We start from the raw sequence: 19,209 nt of genomic DNA, 5'->3' as shown, positions 1-19,209 counted from the left end.
AAGATAGCTTTTGCTTTGTAAGTTAGCCAATTGCTCTTTTGTTGTACTTAGATCCTCATTTATTCATTTTTTGTGCCGTCTGAGGCTCAGCCCAGGTATTTTAATTTTTTATGTTCCTTATCCGATTACTCGATTATTTGAACTAACCGCTTCATCAATGAATCGACTACTAATATAATCGATAGCTGCGGCCCGAGTTGAAATATTGCAATTTAAATTTGTTAATGAAATCCAGACATTTATTCTGGAAGTTTTCCAAAGTGTTTCTTTAGTAGATTTTGAAAACAAAGGTTTCAATCAAACGGTGTATCACTTGAAGCAATACATATGAAAGTTAGAATAACAGTGTATGACAAAAATGAGTACACCCCTGGCATTTCTGCAGATATTGAAGTATATCTTTTCATGGGACAACACTGCCAAAATGACACTTTGACACAATGAAAAGTAGTCTGTGTGCAGCTTATATAATAGAGTTATTTTGAGGGGACATAAATTAACTCAAAATATAGCCATTAATATCTAAAACCCCTGGCAACAAAAGTGAGTACACCCCTTAGTGAAAGTTGTCAATACTAACATACAGTAAAACATGTCAACTGTCAATATATTGTGTGGCTGCCCGCCACTATTACCCGGAACTGCCTGGGCATGGAGTCGACCAGAGCTTCACAGGTTGCCACTGGCACGCTCTTCCACTCCTCCGAGACGACGTTGCCGGATATTTAAGACTTTGCGCACCTCCACCTTCCGCTTGAGGAAGATGTTCTACTGGGTTCAAGTCTGGAGACATGCTTGGCCAGTCCATTGCCTTTACCCTCAGCCTCTTCAGTAAAGCAGTGGTCATCTTGGAGGTGTGTTTGGGGTCATTGTCATGCCCTGTGACCCAGTTTCTGGAGGGAGGGGATCATGCTCTGCTGCAGTATTTCACAGTTCCCTCAATGGAATGTAACTCTCCAACACCTGCAGCACTCATGCAGCCTCAGACCATGACATTCCCACCACCATGCTTAACTGTAGGCATCACACACTTATCTTTGTACTCCTTACTTGGTCGCCGCCACACATCGGAAAATTCATCTTCGTCTCATCAGACCATAGGACATGGTTCCAGTAATCCATGTGCTTTGTTGACATGTCATCAGAAAACTGTTTGCGGGCTTTCTTGTATACCGTCTTCAGAAGAGGCTTCCTCCTGGGGTGACAGCCATGCACACCGATTTGATGTATGGTCTGAGCACTAACAGGCTGACCGCCCACCCACCTCTTCAATCTCTGCAGCAATGCTGACAGCACTCCTGCGACGATCTTTCAAAGAAACTATTTGGATTTGACGCTCGGCACGTGCGCTCGGCTTCTTTGGACGACCGACCCGAGGCCTGTTCTGAGTGGACTCTGCTGGATGATCTTAGCCACTTTGCTGCCGCTCAGTTTCAGGGTGCTGGCAATCTTCTTGTGGCCTTGGCCATCTTCATGTAGCACAACAATACCTCTCCTCAGAGAGTTCTTTGCCATGTGGTGCCACGTTGGAACTTCCGGTGATCCGTATGAGAGAGTGTGAGAGCTTCACTACAAATTTGAACACACCTGCTCCTTATGCACACCTGGACCTAGTAACACTAACGAGTCACATGACATTTGGGAGGGAAAATGACAAGCAGTACTCAATTTGGACATTTAGGGATGTACGTAGTTTCTAAGGGGTGTACTCACTTTTGTTGCCAGGGGTTTGGATATCAATGGCTATATTTTGAGGGGGAAATAAATGAACTCTATTATAACTGCTGCAAACGGACTACTTTTCATTGTGTCAAAGTGTCATTTTGTCAGTGCTGTCCCATGAAAAGATATACTTACATATCTGCAGAAATGAGAGGGGTGTACTCACTGTTGTGATACACTGTATTTTGCATTGGCCATTTATCCTATCAATTCATTCAATTAGGTTCATATTGATGAGAAATGTAGCCCGTGTTCACCCAATCTGTTTGGCCTTATTTATGTCCCGTCCTCAACAATATGTCTACATTCAGGTTATGCTGTTATATCGTCCCTACCAATGTTGAGACCAAACCTACGCCCTTTTATAAATCTGTCCTTATTTGCACGTTTGTGGTCAATGTTTAAGAAAGATGGCGGCCGACCGGGATGAAGGCCGCGCGTATGTCAGGGAAGTGAGTAAACAGTGGTGTGTCTCTATGCCGAAAAAAGAAAAAAAATTTATTGTCCCCATCCTCAATAAAACTTTATGGCAGGTATGGGAAGCTCCGCCCACCTCGTTAGCGTCCCCATCCGCCTCTCAACGGCGCAGGCGGCGAGCTACCGTCCGACCTCCTTTCCCATTTCAAACAAAGCCAAAATGGCTGCTTGCGTTTGATGTTAATAAACATGGCGGCGCTCGCGAGGCTCCTTAAAATCTCAAACTAGCTGTTCTCCTGTCATTACGCGCACACCTGCGATAGCGAGGTTTAAGATAGAACAAGAGGTGAAATAGAGCAAAGGTCTTAAAGGCACACATAGTCGGCCAGCCGTTTGGTGCTTGTTGAGGTGTGGCGTCCAAAGAGCAAGCATGACCGAGGATCCTACTTCACGCTGCTGTCTGTGTGTGTGTGTGTGTGTGTGTGTGTGTGTGAGAGAGAGGTCATGTGATATTGAAAAAGAAACGAGGAACCAAGCACGGACCCAATGTTTTTCTTGACCATCGATACAAACAAACTGAAGACAATCAAAATGATTTTACAAGATTAGCATAAAAATAAAAGATAAACAAAAGTGGCGCGTGGGGGCAGACACTCCTAAAATAAGTGCTTCCAAAACGTCGAGCTAGCTCCGTTGTCGAGTAGTGGCCGTACGCCAATGTAGCCGACTGATAGCCACAGTCAAACCAGTAGCATGCTAATGGTGCTAACGTCCGGTCCGCGGATGAACAGCGTCGACCTGCTAACGATGGCTAACACTAGTCGTCGTCAAAAACCCTATAGTTTGTCCTCGTGTATTAAGTCAAATCGCATCAACGCACCAACTTACAGTTTCACATGGTGATGTCACCGGCATGCTAATGTAGCTAATCAGTTACCACAGTGGAAGGAAATTAGGATCAGCATGTTGTAAAGTTGAGTTGAGGTGTTATGAACCTCTGGTCCCATTTTTTTTCAAGAGCTAGTCTGCATTAGGGTGGTATTAGCATGCTAATGTAGTTAAATGCAACACTTGTTGCACATTTGGCTAACAGTCATTGTTTTTTTTTTTTCAGCGTCCCGCGGGCATTTTTGTCTGTCCGTCGATACGAGCCCACGGCGGTCAGAGGTCGGCCTCAAAACTCCTCCTTGATGCTGACGGGCATCGAGGAAGGCGAGACCAGGCCACCGCCGCCGCTGCTGCTGGTCACCATGGGGACGCTGCCGGACGAGGACGAGGCGGGCTGCTGTTGTTTCTTCTTGCTGATCTTGCGTTCTTTTGCGCGCCGGTTCTGGAACCAGATCTTCACCTGAGGACAACCGCGGGCGACATGAGACACTCCTGGGAGGAAAAGGCCCGATTCGGACGGCCTCACCTGGCGCTCCGATAGGCTGAGGGCCCCGGCCAGCTCTGCCTTTCTGCGGATGGTGATATACTTGCTGTAGTGGAACTCCTTCTCCAGTTCTAGACGCTGGTGGTCCGTGTAAACCACCCGGTACTTGTCCTTTGTGCGTGTCTTCCCATCTGCGAAGTGAGCATGAAGCACTCTTTAGGGTTAGTCTAACATTTGGCCATTAACGTTTAGCGAGAACATTTGGCAAGTCCGTTTCTAGTTGTCGGGCGTCGGTTTCGCACGGACGAGTCACCGGCATGCGCTCCGTCTGCTAGGCCTGCGTTAGCGTGTCATTAGCACGCCGTGATTGACAATTAACGCTAAACACACACCACGACACTCACTCGTTCCAATTCCACACGCCTTGTTAAAAAGTGACAAGAAGACAAACATGATCCCTCCTCTCACGTGCTCGCTTTGAAAAGAAAAAAAAAAACGTATGTATGTATGTATGTATATATATATATATATATATATATATATATATATATATATATATATATATTTATATTTATATTTACAGGAAAACACAGACAAGACTGAAAAAGCAGTTTCTGCTCTTGCACTCCTCTTTAAAAGAAATTGCTATATTTTAAGCCAAAAGAACTGTTGTGTTTGATAGATCAATATGTCTACAGGCTGCCATAGCAGATTCATGGCTCATAAAGCCCCCGAACTATATTTAATTCGTCCGTTTTACCCTGGAAACCCCCGTTTACAGATCTCGCGCAACCATTTTTGTTTCAACGTAGCCATAAAACGAAGGTAATTAATTATATTATTCAAAATGTCTGTCATTTTTAGCTTTGAGTCATTAATTGATGTCATATTTAGTAAAAAAAATAAATAAATAAATAATAATAAATTATTTTCTCGCATATTTTAAACCTATACGACACAGTGAAAAAAATTAGCATCCGTAAGAAAGTCACAGATATCTACTTCATAACTATCGCTTGATTGTATTTTTTTCGTTACTGTCAAATTTTCCCCAATATTTTAGATGATGAATAATCGAACCAAACAAAGAAAAAAAAACGTTTGAAAGGGTAAATATATGAAAATGAAAATCTCGACCACTCTTTGATGTCTGAGATTTCTGCATCGTGACCCTTGTTATATGACCATGTTTCACTCATAAAATACCCCCAAAATCCAGCTGTGGCCATTCACAGCTGTGTCTTGACACTCGGTGATACATGCCTCATGAAGTTTTTTGATTGAAAAGAGTTAAGTACGCGATAATATCTCGTTAAAATCATGTGTGTCTTTAATTATGCTCTAACATGCTCTCAACTCCAGATAGGGTTTCGCTGTTTAAAATTGTATTTTATTTTTTTTAATGCTCTCCTGTTCAAACTTTTTCTTCCCCCAGAAAATTGAGATTTTAAGATTTCCCGTGATGTATCACACATGCATATAGGACAATTTTGAAATTTGGCCAAATTGGGGGTCTCAGAGCGGAACTTCAAGTCACTTGAGTGTTTTCCGTCATATCTATATCTATTTGGCTCCATTTTTATGATTGCAGTCTCAAAATGTTATTGACAAGAATAGTCAATTACAATCAATAACAATAAACATTTTCTTTATCTTCAGGAACGATTGATTTAAAAAACTAAACAGTTTCAATACATTTTTTTCATAAATGATAAGACTAATCTTAACCCTGATAATATATTGCCCAATGTATCTAATTTGATACAAGCATTTCTGGACCTCACTGCAATTAAAAAAAAATCTTCGTTAACAACCTTATCGTGTTCAATCTCACTTTGGTCATTTTTGTTTTACCACGAGAACTGCATGTAATGCTTCATGTATCATGATACAAATTAGAGAACATGCAAATTAAAAAAAAAAAAAAACTTTTTTTTCAAATATATACTATATATAAAATTGCAATATTATGTTTAAGAGCCACATAAAGCGTTCAAATTTAAAAGATCAGGATTTCCTGTTCATTAGGGCGTCAGGGATTATCGGGTTAATAGACGAGAGTACCAAAATTATTCGTTATTATTCACCTGGTTGGTGAATGTCAGGTGTTACAATAATAATCGCTGGATTGTATAATAATATAAGGTCATTTCTTTATCGTTAAATAAAAATGATTGCAAAAGAAGAGTATGTATTTTGGTCATTGTGTTCAGCCATCCTAAAAATGCCATTGTTAATAATAGTAATAATAATTCATGTTCGTACTGGGATTGGCGAGCGGCGTGGACGCGCGTCGAATCCAGTCGTAGGCGCTCCTTCTTTGCGGGGAGCCGGCCGAGCCTTGCCCGGCGGCCGCGTTGAGCGGGGCGGCCAGAAGCGGCGGCGCCTGGCCGAACTCCGTAGGAGAAGGCCCGAAACCGGAGCAGCCCGGAGACCCGGCGGCGGCTGCTGCCGCGGCGGCGGCGGCGGCGTGAGCGGCGGCCGCGGCGTAGTGGTGCGCGGCCCAGTCGTCTCGGGCGGGCTGAGTCGGGTGAGGATGGGGAGGCGGCGGCGGCGGCGGCGGCGGAGGGTAAACCGGGCTCCAGCCGCCGCCGCCGCCACCTCCGCCTCCGCCGCCGCCGCCGCCCGCGCCCTGATGGGCGTCCGCGCCGAGGCCGTGCGCGTGGTGCGAATGGTAGCTGGCGTAGTCCGTGTACTGGGCCGGCCCACCCATCTGGAAATTCTGCGGGCTGAGGCCGAGGCCCGGGTGTCTGCTGCCGACGGGGTTTTGCTGGTACATGGGGGGGTCCTTGTCCAGCTGCAGGTAGCTCACGTACATGTTGGGTGGAGGGGGGTGGGGGGGATCACCTGCCTTGCGTGCCTCTGACTTGCCTCACCTGCTGACCCCACTCGCGCATGCACCGCTCCTTATAAAGTGGCCTGCTCACGTGGTCGCTTTTATGGCCCCCTCGTCGTTATCATATGGACACAAAAACAATTTATTTTGACATCTCCTATACTCAAATGAAAGAGCCGTTTTAAGTGCGGCAAGAAAAGAAAAGAGTCCTTGACATTGAATCAACTGCATGCAGCGAAGAATAAAAGGTATTTGATTTTGCGATACTTTCATGGGCCATAAAATTTAGGTTTCGCATTTCACAGATTTTTGCAACTGAAATGTCTTTTTATTACCCCCCCCCCAAAAAAAAAAAAAAAAAAAACTTTTTACATTGTATTTTGATCGTACTTGCAATATTCTCACAATTTCCCCCTACTATTTATTTGCTCTCAAAATAATTTGAGAAGTTGCTTAAAAAATCCGTCATGCAATTTGAAAGTGTCTCGACTTTAAAAATATAGAAATCATAACAGGGCAAACGCGCGCACACCCCCACACACACTTGAGTCAATGGAATATTTTATTTTCATAAAAAATAAAAAAACTGAGTAAGTGCAAATTTTCGAGGTGACACTTAAAATCTTGGTTTGAAAATTTCGGGAAAAGATTTTTTTTTCTTTTTTGGCGTGTGAAATTTTTCACAGAGGCGACCTGTCGATTTATGGTTTTACAAGTTTGCTTTTATTGTTTTACACTCATGACTTTTCTTTGTGTGGGCATAAAGGACACATCATTAGGTACACCCGTGTGTCCGCGTTTAGGTGCATGCGTGTGTGTAAAAACATTTACAACTTTCCGCAAGTGTTTCGTGCTATCTTAATTGACACATGCAGGCAAATCATCAATAAAATGTAATAATGATATTAACGGAGGACGTCAACAAATGAGTTGAAAAATCGGATTTCGAAGGAAACTTTGCTGCCATGCCATGCAAAAAGCTGATTTATGATTACGACTGCTCACAGATATCACTATTGTTTTCTATGTGTGTGTGTGTGTGTGTTCCACATACAGAAAACCAATGAAAACGATCTCCAACTGAACACGAATTATTCTTTATTTACCAAACGGTGGATTGAAAAAGAACTTTTTGACATGAACCTCACTTTTTCACAAGGACGCTTACAGCACTGAAACACAGGAAACACAACGGCAGCAGGCTGTCGGATCACGCAGTTTCAATTTTATCCCATGAATTCGTTTGCTGCCATTGACGGGGATCGACGTCCAATATACGTGATTGTTCAATAGACGCCATCCCAGCTCATTTGACGTAGGTGAAAGGGTGTTTTCAAACCAAAACAAATTTGACTAACTACAGCAACGCGTACTACCTCGGTCAGCTCTGGCTGGCAGTGAATGAGGTCACTAGCGCGCATCTTAAAGTGCGTACGACAGGATTAAAAAAATGACTTAAATAGCATTATTATGTGATGTAGAATCATATTTTGAGATGATTCGACTACAATTTGGCAAAGCGCAGATGACGAGAAATTTGTCTTTTAATCCACCGTTTAGCCGCGCCTACCATTATAGGGCTCTGGCGTCCCCGACAAGAGGTTGACGTCGGCAGGGTCACGCTTTCATCCGATTTAGAATTCAGCCCATTGAGGGGGAATTATTCAGAACGAGGAAAATGCGACAAAGAGAGACGCAAAATGTCATTGTTTCAGTCTCTCTACTCCAATATTTTTACAGGATATTCTTTTTATCCAAGTATTTTTCCACGATTGCTAAATATAAATGGTATGGCCATGACAAATAACAGTCTTGTGCTAAATGGAATATGAAACAATAAAAATGCATTTAATCAGTACGACATGGCAAAATGACTCCATAATGGTCAAAACTGTCAACTTCACCTTTACTGTCGCACCTCCCAAACAATATTTTATGCCACCTTAGTTATAGTCAGGCTTTTGTCATTTCCCTGCCCCGGCTTTGGAGAATGTAAACAAACCGAGAGACGTGACGGCTAGCCGACACGCTAACCCGAATCGACTGATGTTTCAAAGTCTTCGAAGCGAAAAATCACACCAAACTAGCCGGCGTCGTGGTTGTCGATTGTCTTCGCCGATCGGCACCCCGCCCGGCGGCGAGCGAGTTTGACCTTGTCGTTCCCCTGCCGCGGGCGGAGGGCTCGTTTGCGGGGAAGCGGCTGGACAATGAACGCCGCACAAACCGGCCGACGTCGGAGGAGCGCGTAGCTGCCACTTGGTCGACACGAATATGGTGTAAAATAATCCTTTACTACACGGCGAAGAAGTAAACAGTGAGAGAGTCATACTAGAGCGGCTGCAGTTGTTGTGTGGCTAACATGGCAGGATGTGTCTGAGGAGAACTTTTCTTCATGTCAGTCCATGATCAAATGTAGGTAAATAGTCCTTTAATTAAAGAAAGCGTTTACTTTGTAATCGCTGTATTCTCGGCCATTTTTAACACAAAGTTGCAATTTCTGATGGGGTGGAAAATTTGACAGAACACCGGGCACACAAAGAAGGCAATAAGCTGAGTACAACGCTCTCCCGGCGGGGAAGGGGGGGTGCGACATGATGCCGGTCGTCGGCCGAGTGGCATTTTCGGTGGACAAGGAGCATTGTCAGCCACAAAATGCAAGCCACCTCCATATTAAAACGTGTGCCATGATCCCAGAATTTGACATAATACAAAATATTTTGTTTACTCACTTCCTCGTAAGTCCAATGGTCCCACAGTTGTCGCACACTTGTCTTGGCCGTTCTCGGGGTGAACGGACACGTTCTAAAACCCAAAAAGGCTCACACGCCTCTCCCTGGTGCAGTCCATTTGGCTGGAGTGATGCAAAAAAATAAACGAATGAATGGGCAAAATCAGCTGAATCCGCAGTCCATCTGCATGCTATAAAGCAATTCCGTATTGTGAGACGCTGACCCGGGTGACGTCACATTGGCATTCGTCCTCAACCCGAGACTGGAGCCGGAAGTGACTCATTTTCATGGCGCGGGATTCAAAAATTGAATAGATAAAACGATGGCTTCCGCACACATCCAAGCGGTCCGTTTCATTCAGGAGCATTAAAAAAAACGCATGAAATATGAAATAAACATGCTTTTTGGTGTCATACGCACTTTAAGGAGGATATAAACAACAATGACTTCAAGAATGAAAAAAACACGGCCACACACAACTCCAATTCCTAAGGTAAAAATGTGACATTATTGAGGAGGATGAAACGTATGAAACAATGTGAGCGTTGCGTTGTGCCGAATGGGGGTGGCCATCTTGTATCACCTGTCGCTCATTAGCAGTCCAGGCTAAGCTAACATGGCGGCTGCTCTGCTCTGAGATCCTAAAAAGCTCGAGGACGCGCTCTAGTGCCCAAACACAAATGAAGCAATCATAATAGGCAGTCGCTATCTGCTCGCTTCTTGTCGCATACGCTGCGTGCCTTCTGTACCAGTCTAGGTCTCTGATAGGCTTCTAGTCAAATAGGCGTTCCGCTTTGTTGGTCATCTGGCTCTGGCACTAGGTGGGTAAGGTCTGCTTTTAGTCAGGTCCAGGTTAGATTCTGGTGCACGTGATTTTGACCCAATTACGACTCCAGTTCTTCTGCTCAGGTTCTTGTCAGTGCTCGTGACACAATAAAGCATGTTCATGTCATAATACACGCGGTATTTTATGCTCCTAAATGAAATGGACCGCTTGGATGTGCGTGGAAGCGATCAATATATTTATTACATTTTTTGAATCCCGCGCCACAAAAATGAGCGCCTTCCGGCTCGAGGCTCGGGTTAAAGAAGAAGGCGAATGTGACGTCAGCGCTAGAGATTATTTTCACAATACAGCCATTACTATAGCATGCAGAGGGACTGCGGATTCAGCTGATTTTTCGGATTCATTTGTTTATGTTTTGTGTCACGCCAACCCGATGTGCCGCTGGCTTTTGGTGCTACACCAGGGAGAGCGGTGTGAGGTCTTTTTGGTTTTCCAAAAGATCCTTGTTCACCGCGATGGGCAAAACAAGTCAACCGACAACCGAGGAACCATTGGAAGGACAAGGAAGTGAGTAAGCTTCGGGTTTTGTATTAGGTCAAATGCTGGGATCGTGGCAAACGTTTTAATAAGGAGGTGGCTCGCATTTTGTGGGTGACAATACTCCCGATCCACCGAGAAGGCCACACGGCCGACGACCGGCGGCTTGTTGCGCGCGTGCCCGCCTACGGAGCGCTTTCCTCGGCTTGGCCCCGAGCAGCCCCCCCGCTCTAGTCTCCGGTCCTCGATGGCGTAGACTTCCGGACCCCCCGGCCCTTTTCGCGTGGCCGCCGACAATGCTCCAATTTCGGCTTTGGCACAGGGAGCCCCGCGCTCTGGTCTCGTTCTCTATTATGTCCATTTTCGTGTTGCACATGTATGTTTGTGATGCAACTTCCATCGACAATCAACAATTCAACTCCAGGTATAGTTTTGTTTGTCGACTGTTCCAAAGAATTTGTCGGTAAGGCAAAGCGTGCACTAACAGAACTAAGAAACCTGCACTTCTGCGGCCGCCATTTGGGCCGTTGGAACTCTTTCCTGTCTATCTTTGAGATCACCCATTTATGGCTTGATCGTCCTTTAAGTTGCAAAGAAATTCAGTCAAACTTGTAAAAAGGCAAACCTAAATCAATGTCCCAAATAACTGATGAACCTTCACAAATCAATGAATGATTGAAAGATAAAGACTAATCTCGCTCCCCTACTGAATGTTGACCTTTGCCACTAACACCCAATCCATCTGGACTAGCGGCAATCATCATTAAATTGGATGATGATCACCGTTACAATCGACAACTGTGTGGATTTAACTGCCAGCTCAACTCAGCTCAGGTCACAGCATAGGTGTCGTGGTGCTTCGTAAAAGCAGGAAATTGATATTAGAAACACCCATTGGCAGCAAAGACTTCTTATTTTCACCCGTCTACACATACGGATTAGAAACAACATTTGATTGACATTTTTTGTGGCCATAAAAAAGTATATACAGTATATACTGTACATGTAGTGGCCAGAAATGGCACAACAACATCAAAATCGAATAAATGCAGGCTTGTTCTGAAGAAACTGAACAGGGGGCTAGAAATGGATAAACAAGAAAGTATTTATTTGGAGCAGAAGAAACAAATGACAAGAACGGGAAAGCGCATATGCAGGACATCCTGGTTTGTGAGGCTGCAGGCATATTAAAAACAAACAATTTCAATAATAAGTGACCAGTTTAAAAGAACACTAAAAACACAGCACCTTGGTTGAAAACACAGCAAACCCTGTAAATTGCATAATCCAATTGACTTCATACATTTCTAAACGAAAACTATAAACCCTTAAAATACTAAATAAGAAGGGGGAAAAACATTGACACGGGCCAGCTAAATGTCCTCCATGAAGGATTTAGGACACATACTTTGCTGATGAAACCGTACAGGTGCCTGGATGCTCCCACTCTGTGTATCTTATCAACCGAACGCCACCCGCATCCGTCTTTGGCGTCCTCCGCTGCCGCACCTGTTCTGAAAAGCGTACCGCACGAATGCTATTTTTAGAGCGTGACGTCGCCATCGTAACGCGGCTGTGGGACATTATAGACACGCCCTCGCATACAATCCATGTTATTTCTGTTTGTTTTCTCCAGTAATCTTTCAAAACAGAACAGTCCGACCAAACATTGCTGCTATGGAGCTCGTAAAGACGACTCTAGACATTTCCACATATGAAGGATGTTTTCTTCATACGTTGAACTCGTACAACTCGGAGGGAAAAAAATGTGAAGAATGGATCATCTTGCGCGGATCCGAAAGACCAGTTTATCGCCAGCAAGGTGAAGCCATTCACATTTCATATGCAGTAAACATTTTGTTGGGGGCCATGGTCCTACAGAGAATGAAGAGGTAAGCCATTTTGATGTTTTGACTTGTTTTTTAGTGTGGCATTTTGCCGTGCTGCTCCTGTCTGACAATGAATGAATGACCTGAAAAAATTAAATGGTATCTGACTGCCACTATTGTTACCTTTTCTGTTGTAAAAAACAGCTTGAGTAAGAGGGAAGTGTGAATAAATGATAGAAATTAAGATTTGTTATTGATGAAAAGTGTTGGTTGGCTGCCACTGAGTAGCATTTGCGAACGCGACACAAAAATAGCAATGCAAATTGCCCCCAAGAACAGTCAGAGACGTAAGACAACCAGAGGATAAAAGAAAGACAGGGCATATGGTAGTAAAGGATAGATTGTTGAAACAGGAGAATCTCATTGTCATTGGCCAGCGTAAGAAAAAGGTGTCGATAAAAAAGCTAACTCTGGATCAGCTCGGCTCTTTTTCAGCCCTTGACACTCAAGCCATCTCTCTAACTGAACATTTGTATCTTCTTCCACATCTTTACCAGTGAATTTCGGACACAATTGGCAGGTTTAGCTTAGTAAACATCTCATTCGAATACTATTTACATGCATTTACTATTAGGGACTTTTTGTTTTGACCCAATATCCACGCTATTCTGAGGGAGCATTCATTTGTGCGTGCATTTGTGCTGTGCAGTGAATGAATGAACCGTGAGCCTTGAGGTGCGAACATATTGAGCCCTTCATTCCGCTCATTTTTGAGAACAGATGGCAGGGTTCATAGGGAAACTGTGAAAAAGCTGCGTGCTTCGTCTCATAGTGCCTTTTCAAATTGCTGCTCTTTACAAGCGCTACCGTCTCTGAACAGATGAGCCATAGCGGTCTTGTGCTGCCGCCAGGTAAAATGAACGAAAATGTGTTGGTCCACTCCTCCTTTAACACTCTGTTTTCTGCATCAATCTTGCATAGTTTTGAGCACGCCATTTGCAGTACCTTTTTCGCCTCTTCCTCCAACTTCACTCGGCTCAGTATTTGGCTGTCACTCCGCGGAGTCTGGAAAGCGAGTGTGAGACATGCTGTTCTAAAAATAACTTTCAAATGCTTCACTCCCATTGGCTGGCTCACGCACGTCACCGCTAAGGTTTTTGTTTGTTGCCCAACTCCGCTCTGCAGACCCGCAGACAAAAATGATTTTTGTTGTTGCAACGTGTATTAGTCGCGACAGCTTGAGATCCGGTCCAGACGGCTTGGGGGTCCGCGGTTCCGTGACCACTGACCTAGTAGAACCAGGGGTAAAAGTGGCTAGAATTTCTTGCCGGAACTCACCGACATAAAGTTTTTTTGGGGGGAAGGGGGGCAGGATTAAACCTCCTAAAACCACTGAAATGCTAAAACCGCTTTTGGCACACTTATAAACATAACACACAATCAGGGTGTACCCCGTATACTGCCCATAGTTAGATGGGATTGGCTCCAGCGCCCCCGCGACCTTTGTGAGGACAAGCGGCTCAGAAAATGAATGAATGAATTGGTAGGTTTCACACACGTTTCCATGGCGTCTTATTTTAGGTTGTGAATCTCTTCAAGTTGATATTTTTCAAACCATCAAATGATTCATTTGTGTATGGAAACTGTGAGGGTTAGTTTAAAAAAATACTGTAATCATAAATCAAGGAAGAAAAAGGTCGTCGTGTTTCTTTTCCGGTTTGGTCTTACAATTCCGGAAGTCACCGTAGTGGAATTTTGCCAGCGACGCACAGCTAAGCGCGTCGTCGGTCAAAGTCAAGAAATCCGACAAAAAGCCAATTTTGCTCGGCGAGGAAGGTGACAACGCGAAGGCGCCAAGATGCCCGACAGTAAGTCGCCCGTGTTAGCCTGCTAACGATTGTAACGTTAGCATGAGCTAACCGACCGTAGCTAAGTTAGCTAGCTAGCATGCAGACCCCCACTTGTTATGAATCTGCTAACGACTGCGAATCTGACGGTGAAGTGAGCTCATTTGCTAGTTAGCTGGCGAAAAAAGCCCGGACGTCTGTCTGTTCATGCTGCGAAGTGATGTGTGTTTGCGTCCTAATAACGGAATTTGTCTCGGTGACATACAATTGTTTGTTGTTGTTGCCAGCGGAGAGTTATTCCAACCCTCTGGCTCCTGAGGGTCACGACGTGGATGACAGCAGATCAGCTGCTCAGTAAGCATTTGAAGTTTTGGACGGACTCGCTTCCGACCTTTGTCCCGTCCGTCTTCTAAAAGTGTGTGTGTGTGTGTGTGTGTGTGTGTGTGTGTGTGTGTGTGTCTACCCGCAGGTCAAAGTTGACCAACGATGACTTCAGGAAGTTGCTGATGACACCGCGGGCTACGCCTTCTTCGGCCCCGCCCTCCAAATCCAGACATCATGAGTGCGTATTCGCCGCAGCGACTCGACGACCGACATTATCGCGCAAAACGACGACGTGAACAAATTGCGATAGCGATGACCAAACGCGACGACGTGACGTAAATGGTCGTTTCTGCTCGGCCGGTGGCCTAACTCCGCTGTGTCAATTTCGGGCCACTTCCTGACAACTTTGGGCCACATCCGGGTCGCCCGTTGTCGATTTTAGGGCATCGAAATGACCGGCTCGACAACGTTAACTCAATATGACGCGGTGTTCTCGCACAACGGTACCGAGCGACGCGACGTCACCGGTCGTTTTGTTTCCCCCCTTGCTCCCAGAATGCCGAGGGACTACAACGAGGACGAAGATCCCGCGGCGAGGAGGCGGAAGAAAAAGAGGTGGGGCCCGTCGGTTCGGTTCGGTTCGGTTCGGTCCGGTCGTTCGGAACGAGCGACTGACTTGTTTGCGGGGCCGCTAGCTACTACGCCAAGCTGCGGCAGCAGGAGATGGAGCGCGAGCGCGAGCTGGCCGAGAAGTACCGCGACCGTGCCCGAGAGCGGCGGGACGGCGTCAACAAAGATTACGAGGAGACGGAACTCATCAGCACCACCGCCAACTACCGGGCCGTCGGGCCCTCGGCCGAGGCGTGAGTGCCGGTCGGCCCGGTGCGGGTGGAGCGCGCCCGCCCGTCCGCCGTTAAACGCGCTGACGTGACGCAGGGACAAGTCGGCGGCGGAGAAACGACGGCAGCTGATCCAGGAGTCCAAGTTCTTGGGTGGCGACATGGAGCATACTCACTTGGTCAAAGGGCTGGACTTTGCCTTGTTGCAGAAGGTACCGAGAGCCGTTTGTAGAAGGCTGAGCCTGTCGGCCATTTTGGGACAGCCTTCAAGTTAAATGAACTTGGAAATGACGATATAGTTTGAATTGATTATACTTTGTTTTCAAATGATGGATTTTGTTTTTTCATTGCCTGTGGCTTTTCTAAATGTTAAGTTTAGTATTCTTTTGATGCCTGGCAATTTGATTTGATTTGAAAGAATGACTCCAATTTGATGTCTTGTTTTCGCGTTAGGTGAGAGCGGAGATCAACAGCAAGGAAAAAGAAGAAGAAGACATGATGGAGAAAGTCCAGAAGGAAGCCAAGTAGGACCCGCCGCAAGTCACCCGTATCTTTTTGTTCTCGCGGCGCGGCCTTGACTGCGGCCACCTTCCGGGTGTCAGGAAAGACGTGGAACCGGAGGAGAAGATGGAATTCAAGACCCGTCTGGGTCGCAACATCTACCGCATGGTGTTCCGTTCGGGGGCGCCGGAACGCAACGAGCTCTTCCTGCCGGGCCGCATGGCCTACGTGGTGGACCTGGACGACGAGTTCACCGACACCGACATTCCCACCACGCTCATTCGCAGCAAGGCCGACTGTCCCAGCATGGAGGTAAGGTTTCGCGCGCGTCCCTTTCCCGCGGCGTACCGTAGCGGCGCTCTCGTCTGCTTCGACAGGCCCAGACCACGCTGAGCACCAACGACATAGTCATCTCCAAGCTGACGCAGATTCTCTCCTACCTCCGCCAAGGAACGCGACACAAGAAGATGAAGAAGAAGGACAAAGGTCAGAATTCAAAAGTCAGACCTTTTTTTATTGGGGGAGGGGGGGGGGGTGCTGTCCAACCTGCAGCCCCGGGTTCTATTGTGGCCCCTTATCTGACATCAAATTTTAAAATGTAATTCAAGTTAAGACCTTTACAAACCAAAGCGTATGTAAACGTACCAAAAATGAAGTGAGTTAAAGATTATTTGAGTGGAGGAAATGACAGAAAAGCCCCCTGTCCCAAAATGGCCTCCAGTGAGTTACCTTTGGAACTACTGGCATTAAAGGGATCCACGGATAGAAAGACTTGTAGTTCTTAAAAGACAAACAAGTGAAGATAATTTGATATCAAAACCCCTCTTGATGTTTTTGTTTTTATACAATTTGTAAAATGAGTTTTAACTAGAAGGTCACCATTGTTGTTGATGTCGCAGGGCAGTGACGTCACGCGGTGACGCTGCCGGGCTTCCAGAGTACGACTCTAGCGACATAAACGTGGCATCTGTTCAACCCTTTCAATTTGAACCCGAGAGGAACATTCATGAGCACGACAGCACTGTCCATATTTCACAAAATGAGCAGTAAAAACAAAATGAACACAAAAGACGGGACGAGACGAGACGAGAGTAGGACAAAAGCGGTGTTTTTCAAAAATGCGCTACGCTGGCGAAACGTCTGCAAGAGGCGAATTTGACACCTAAAGTACTACCGTGCTCTTTCGGCTTTTGTTTAGATGCATACAGACAGAACACAAGAAAGATGCCTTTTAAAAAATCCAATATGGTTGTTTTAAATACATTACGTGACTAATGTGGTCAACAGATCAACAATCTGCTTCAAAGCTACCAAAAGAAAACATAATGCTTAAAAGTATGAGAGGGAAACGTGTATTTTAAGGCAATGAAAAGTTCATAAGACTCGCCACTTTTAAACGATGAGCGCATGTGTTGGAAGTCTCGCCGCGTCGAAGGAATTGCAGTAACCTGGTAGTATTCGTCGAGTGACGGTAACAAGCTACGTTATCACTCTGAGCGTCCATAAAACATGGCGCCATCCGTAACATGTACTAAATATTATCGATTTTTAAAACAATGGGAATATATGTGTTTCTAATGACATCTTTTAGTAAAAGAGAACAATTGTGGCTTATTAGAGCCTAGGTTCCATTTAAGGAACAAATAAAACTGTTCAATGGCCACTGAAGGTCAACCTGTACATGGACTTTTTTTCAAGATCACCCAATGTAGTAGGATAAGTTTTATGTTGGTTGTTGTTTTGCACCACCTAGCGGCTAGTGTGGCAGAAGGAGGTAGCGGGAGAAAAAAAATCACTTTTAATATAGACATTTCATGATCCTCACTTGATCATTTCAATGACCTTTCGTCATCGACGCGCTTTTAAAAAATAGTACAGGGGCTTACATCCTCGGCAATCGGCCTAATTCATTCTTTGAAAATCCCGCGGTCGACCTCTGAATGGACCGCCGTTTGTATTTTCAGGCAAAGCGGAGGAAAAACGAGCGCCGGAAGCCGATCTCGGGTGAGTTTCCTTGCGCGCGCGTGTGCCTCTTTGGGGTCCCGGTGGTCACGCGCCGTCTCCTCCGGTCTCGGCGCGCAGCATCTTCGACGACGTCGGCGACTACGTGCCGTCTGCCGTGTCCTCGTCCAAAGCTCCCAAAGACAAAGAGAGGCGACGCGACAGGGATGAGGACAAGAAGCGGAGACATACCTACTTTGACAAAGAACAACAGGTCGGTCGACGCCGCGCCGACGTACGATACGGCCGTTGAACTGAAAATAAAAGACTTTCCCATGGTGTGTTTGTAGGCGACGGAGGAAGCGGATCCAGGTACGACGACGTCCGCTTTTTTGAAGCCGCGGGGACAAACGGTCTACTTTGCGCGGCAGGTCCGGGATCGGTGCGAGATCAGCTCAAGCTGATCAACGAAAAGTTTGCGGGCGTCGCCGCCGCCGCCGGCAACCAGTGGAAGGGTCAAGATGCATATCCTCATCAAGTCCGAGCGACCGTTTCGCTTCGATGTATGTTGCTCGCGTACGTGTCCTTAACGTGTGCGTCACGCCGTCTCAGAGGCGAGACGTCAAGGAACATCTGGGAGATTTCTTCGGGGGATCCAACTCCTACGCCGAGTGCTACCCCGCCACGTAAGCTAAAGCCGACGTCGCGCCGGTTCGTTCCGAAGACTCGGCGTGACCTTTGCGCCCGCAGGATGGACGACCTGGCCGTGGACAGCGACGAAGAAGCGGACTACAGTAAAATGGATCAAGTAAGTCACGGCGGCGCCGTGCGGCGCGACATCGGCTGACATGAGGTGTTCCAGGGCAACAAGAAGGGGCCGCTGGGTCGCTGGGACTTCGACACGCAGGAGGAATATTCCGACTACATGAACAACAAGGAGGCGCTGCCCAAGTAGGTGGCGTATTTCGTTTCTCTGGTTTGAGTAGGAAGGAGTGAGTGAGTGAACGCGCGGCTTCCCGCAGGGCGGCCTTCCAGTACGGCATCAAGATGTCGGAAGGCCGCAAGACGCGGCGCTTCAAGGAGACCAACGAGAAGGCGGAGCTGGACCGACAGTGGAAGAAGATCAGCGCGGTGAGCCGGAATCCCCGGCGCGGCTCGCTCGGGCCCGTCTTCACGGTACGCCTCTTTTCTTTCAGATCATCGAGAAGAGAAAGAAGATGGAGGCCGACGGGTAAGCGAAGGTTTTGCAAATGTTTTGCCCATATTCCAATTTCCATTTCTTTTCTTCCCTCACAGAGTGGATGTGAAACGGCCCAAATACTGAACTTCAGCCCTTGTTTTGTGTGTTTTTTTTTTCCCACATCACATCACAAACAGTGGTTTCGTAGCTGATAGTTTAAAAAATAAAAAAAAAGGTCTAACTTGTGATGGGTTCCCCTGACCCGCTTGTGTTCAACGTCTTTAACAGATGTGAATAAAAATGATGATGAAATGGAAGTTTGCCGTGAGTTATTGGACGATGTGCGCG

The 19,209-nt window shown here is 46.1% G+C and overlaps 2 protein-coding genes across 2 annotated transcripts; one reads left to right on the top strand and one right to left on the bottom strand.

Moving 5' to 3' along the window:
• Positions 1-2,683: 2,683 nt before the first annotated feature.
• Positions 2,684-6,329, bottom strand: cdx1b (caudal type homeobox 1 b). Its single transcript, XM_057821165.1, has 3 exons — positions 5,777-6,329; positions 3,554-3,702; positions 2,684-3,487 (listed from the first exon to the last, which is right to left on the bottom strand). The coding sequence occupies exons 1-3, from the start codon at positions 6,327-6,329 to the stop codon at positions 3,314-3,316; spliced, it is 876 nt and encodes a 291-aa protein (XP_057677148.1). The 3' UTR covers positions 2,684-3,313.
• A 7,610-nt stretch (positions 6,330-13,939) lies between these two features.
• Positions 13,940-19,178, top strand: ik (IK cytokine). Its single transcript, XM_057821446.1, has 19 exons — positions 13,940-14,097; positions 14,364-14,430; positions 14,546-14,638; positions 14,956-15,015; positions 15,096-15,263; positions 15,337-15,451; positions 15,693-15,763; positions 15,842-16,052; positions 16,118-16,226; positions 17,705-17,744; positions 17,823-17,955; positions 18,032-18,053; positions 18,113-18,206; positions 18,284-18,367; positions 18,432-18,489; positions 18,544-18,632; positions 18,704-18,812; positions 18,878-18,912; positions 18,978-19,178. The coding sequence occupies exons 1-19, from the start codon at positions 14,088-14,090 to the stop codon at positions 19,003-19,005; spliced, it is 1,596 nt and encodes a 531-aa protein (XP_057677429.1). The 5' UTR covers positions 13,940-14,087; the 3' UTR covers positions 19,006-19,178.
• Positions 19,179-19,209: the final 31 nt, after the last annotated feature.

Source organism: Corythoichthys intestinalis, chromosome 18 (genome assembly GCF_030265065.1).
Source record: "Corythoichthys intestinalis isolate RoL2023-P3 chromosome 18, ASM3026506v1, whole genome shotgun sequence".
In the NCBI taxonomy this organism is placed as follows: domain Eukaryota; kingdom Metazoa; phylum Chordata; class Actinopteri; order Syngnathiformes; family Syngnathidae; genus Corythoichthys; species Corythoichthys intestinalis.
The sequence above is the reverse complement of the archived record's forward strand: the minus strand, read 5'-3'. Positions and strand labels throughout refer to the sequence as shown.

Excerpts from the sequence above, each read along its gene's own strand:
- cdx1b (XM_057821165.1), bottom strand. The coding sequence starts at position 6,329 with ATGTACGTGAGCTACCTGCAGCTGGACAAGGACCCCCCCATGTACCAG. Across the intron at positions 3,703-5,776 it reads CACGCCGCTCGCCAATCCCA|ATGGGAAGACACGCACAAAG; the intron begins GTACGAACATGA and ends CTCACTTCGCAG. Across the intron at positions 3,488-3,553 it reads TCAGCCTATCGGAGCGCCAG|GTGAAGATCTGGTTCCAGAA; the intron begins GTGAGGCCGTCC and ends GGTTGTCCTCAG.
- ik (XM_057821446.1), top strand. Across the intron at positions 16,227-17,704 it reads GATGAAGAAGAAGGACAAAG|GCAAAGCGGAGGAAAAACGA; the intron begins GTCAGAATTCAA and ends TTGTATTTTCAG. Across the intron at positions 18,054-18,112 it reads GACGGAGGAAGCGGATCCAG|GTCCGGGATCGGTGCGAGAT; the intron begins GTACGACGACGT and ends TTTGCGCGGCAG.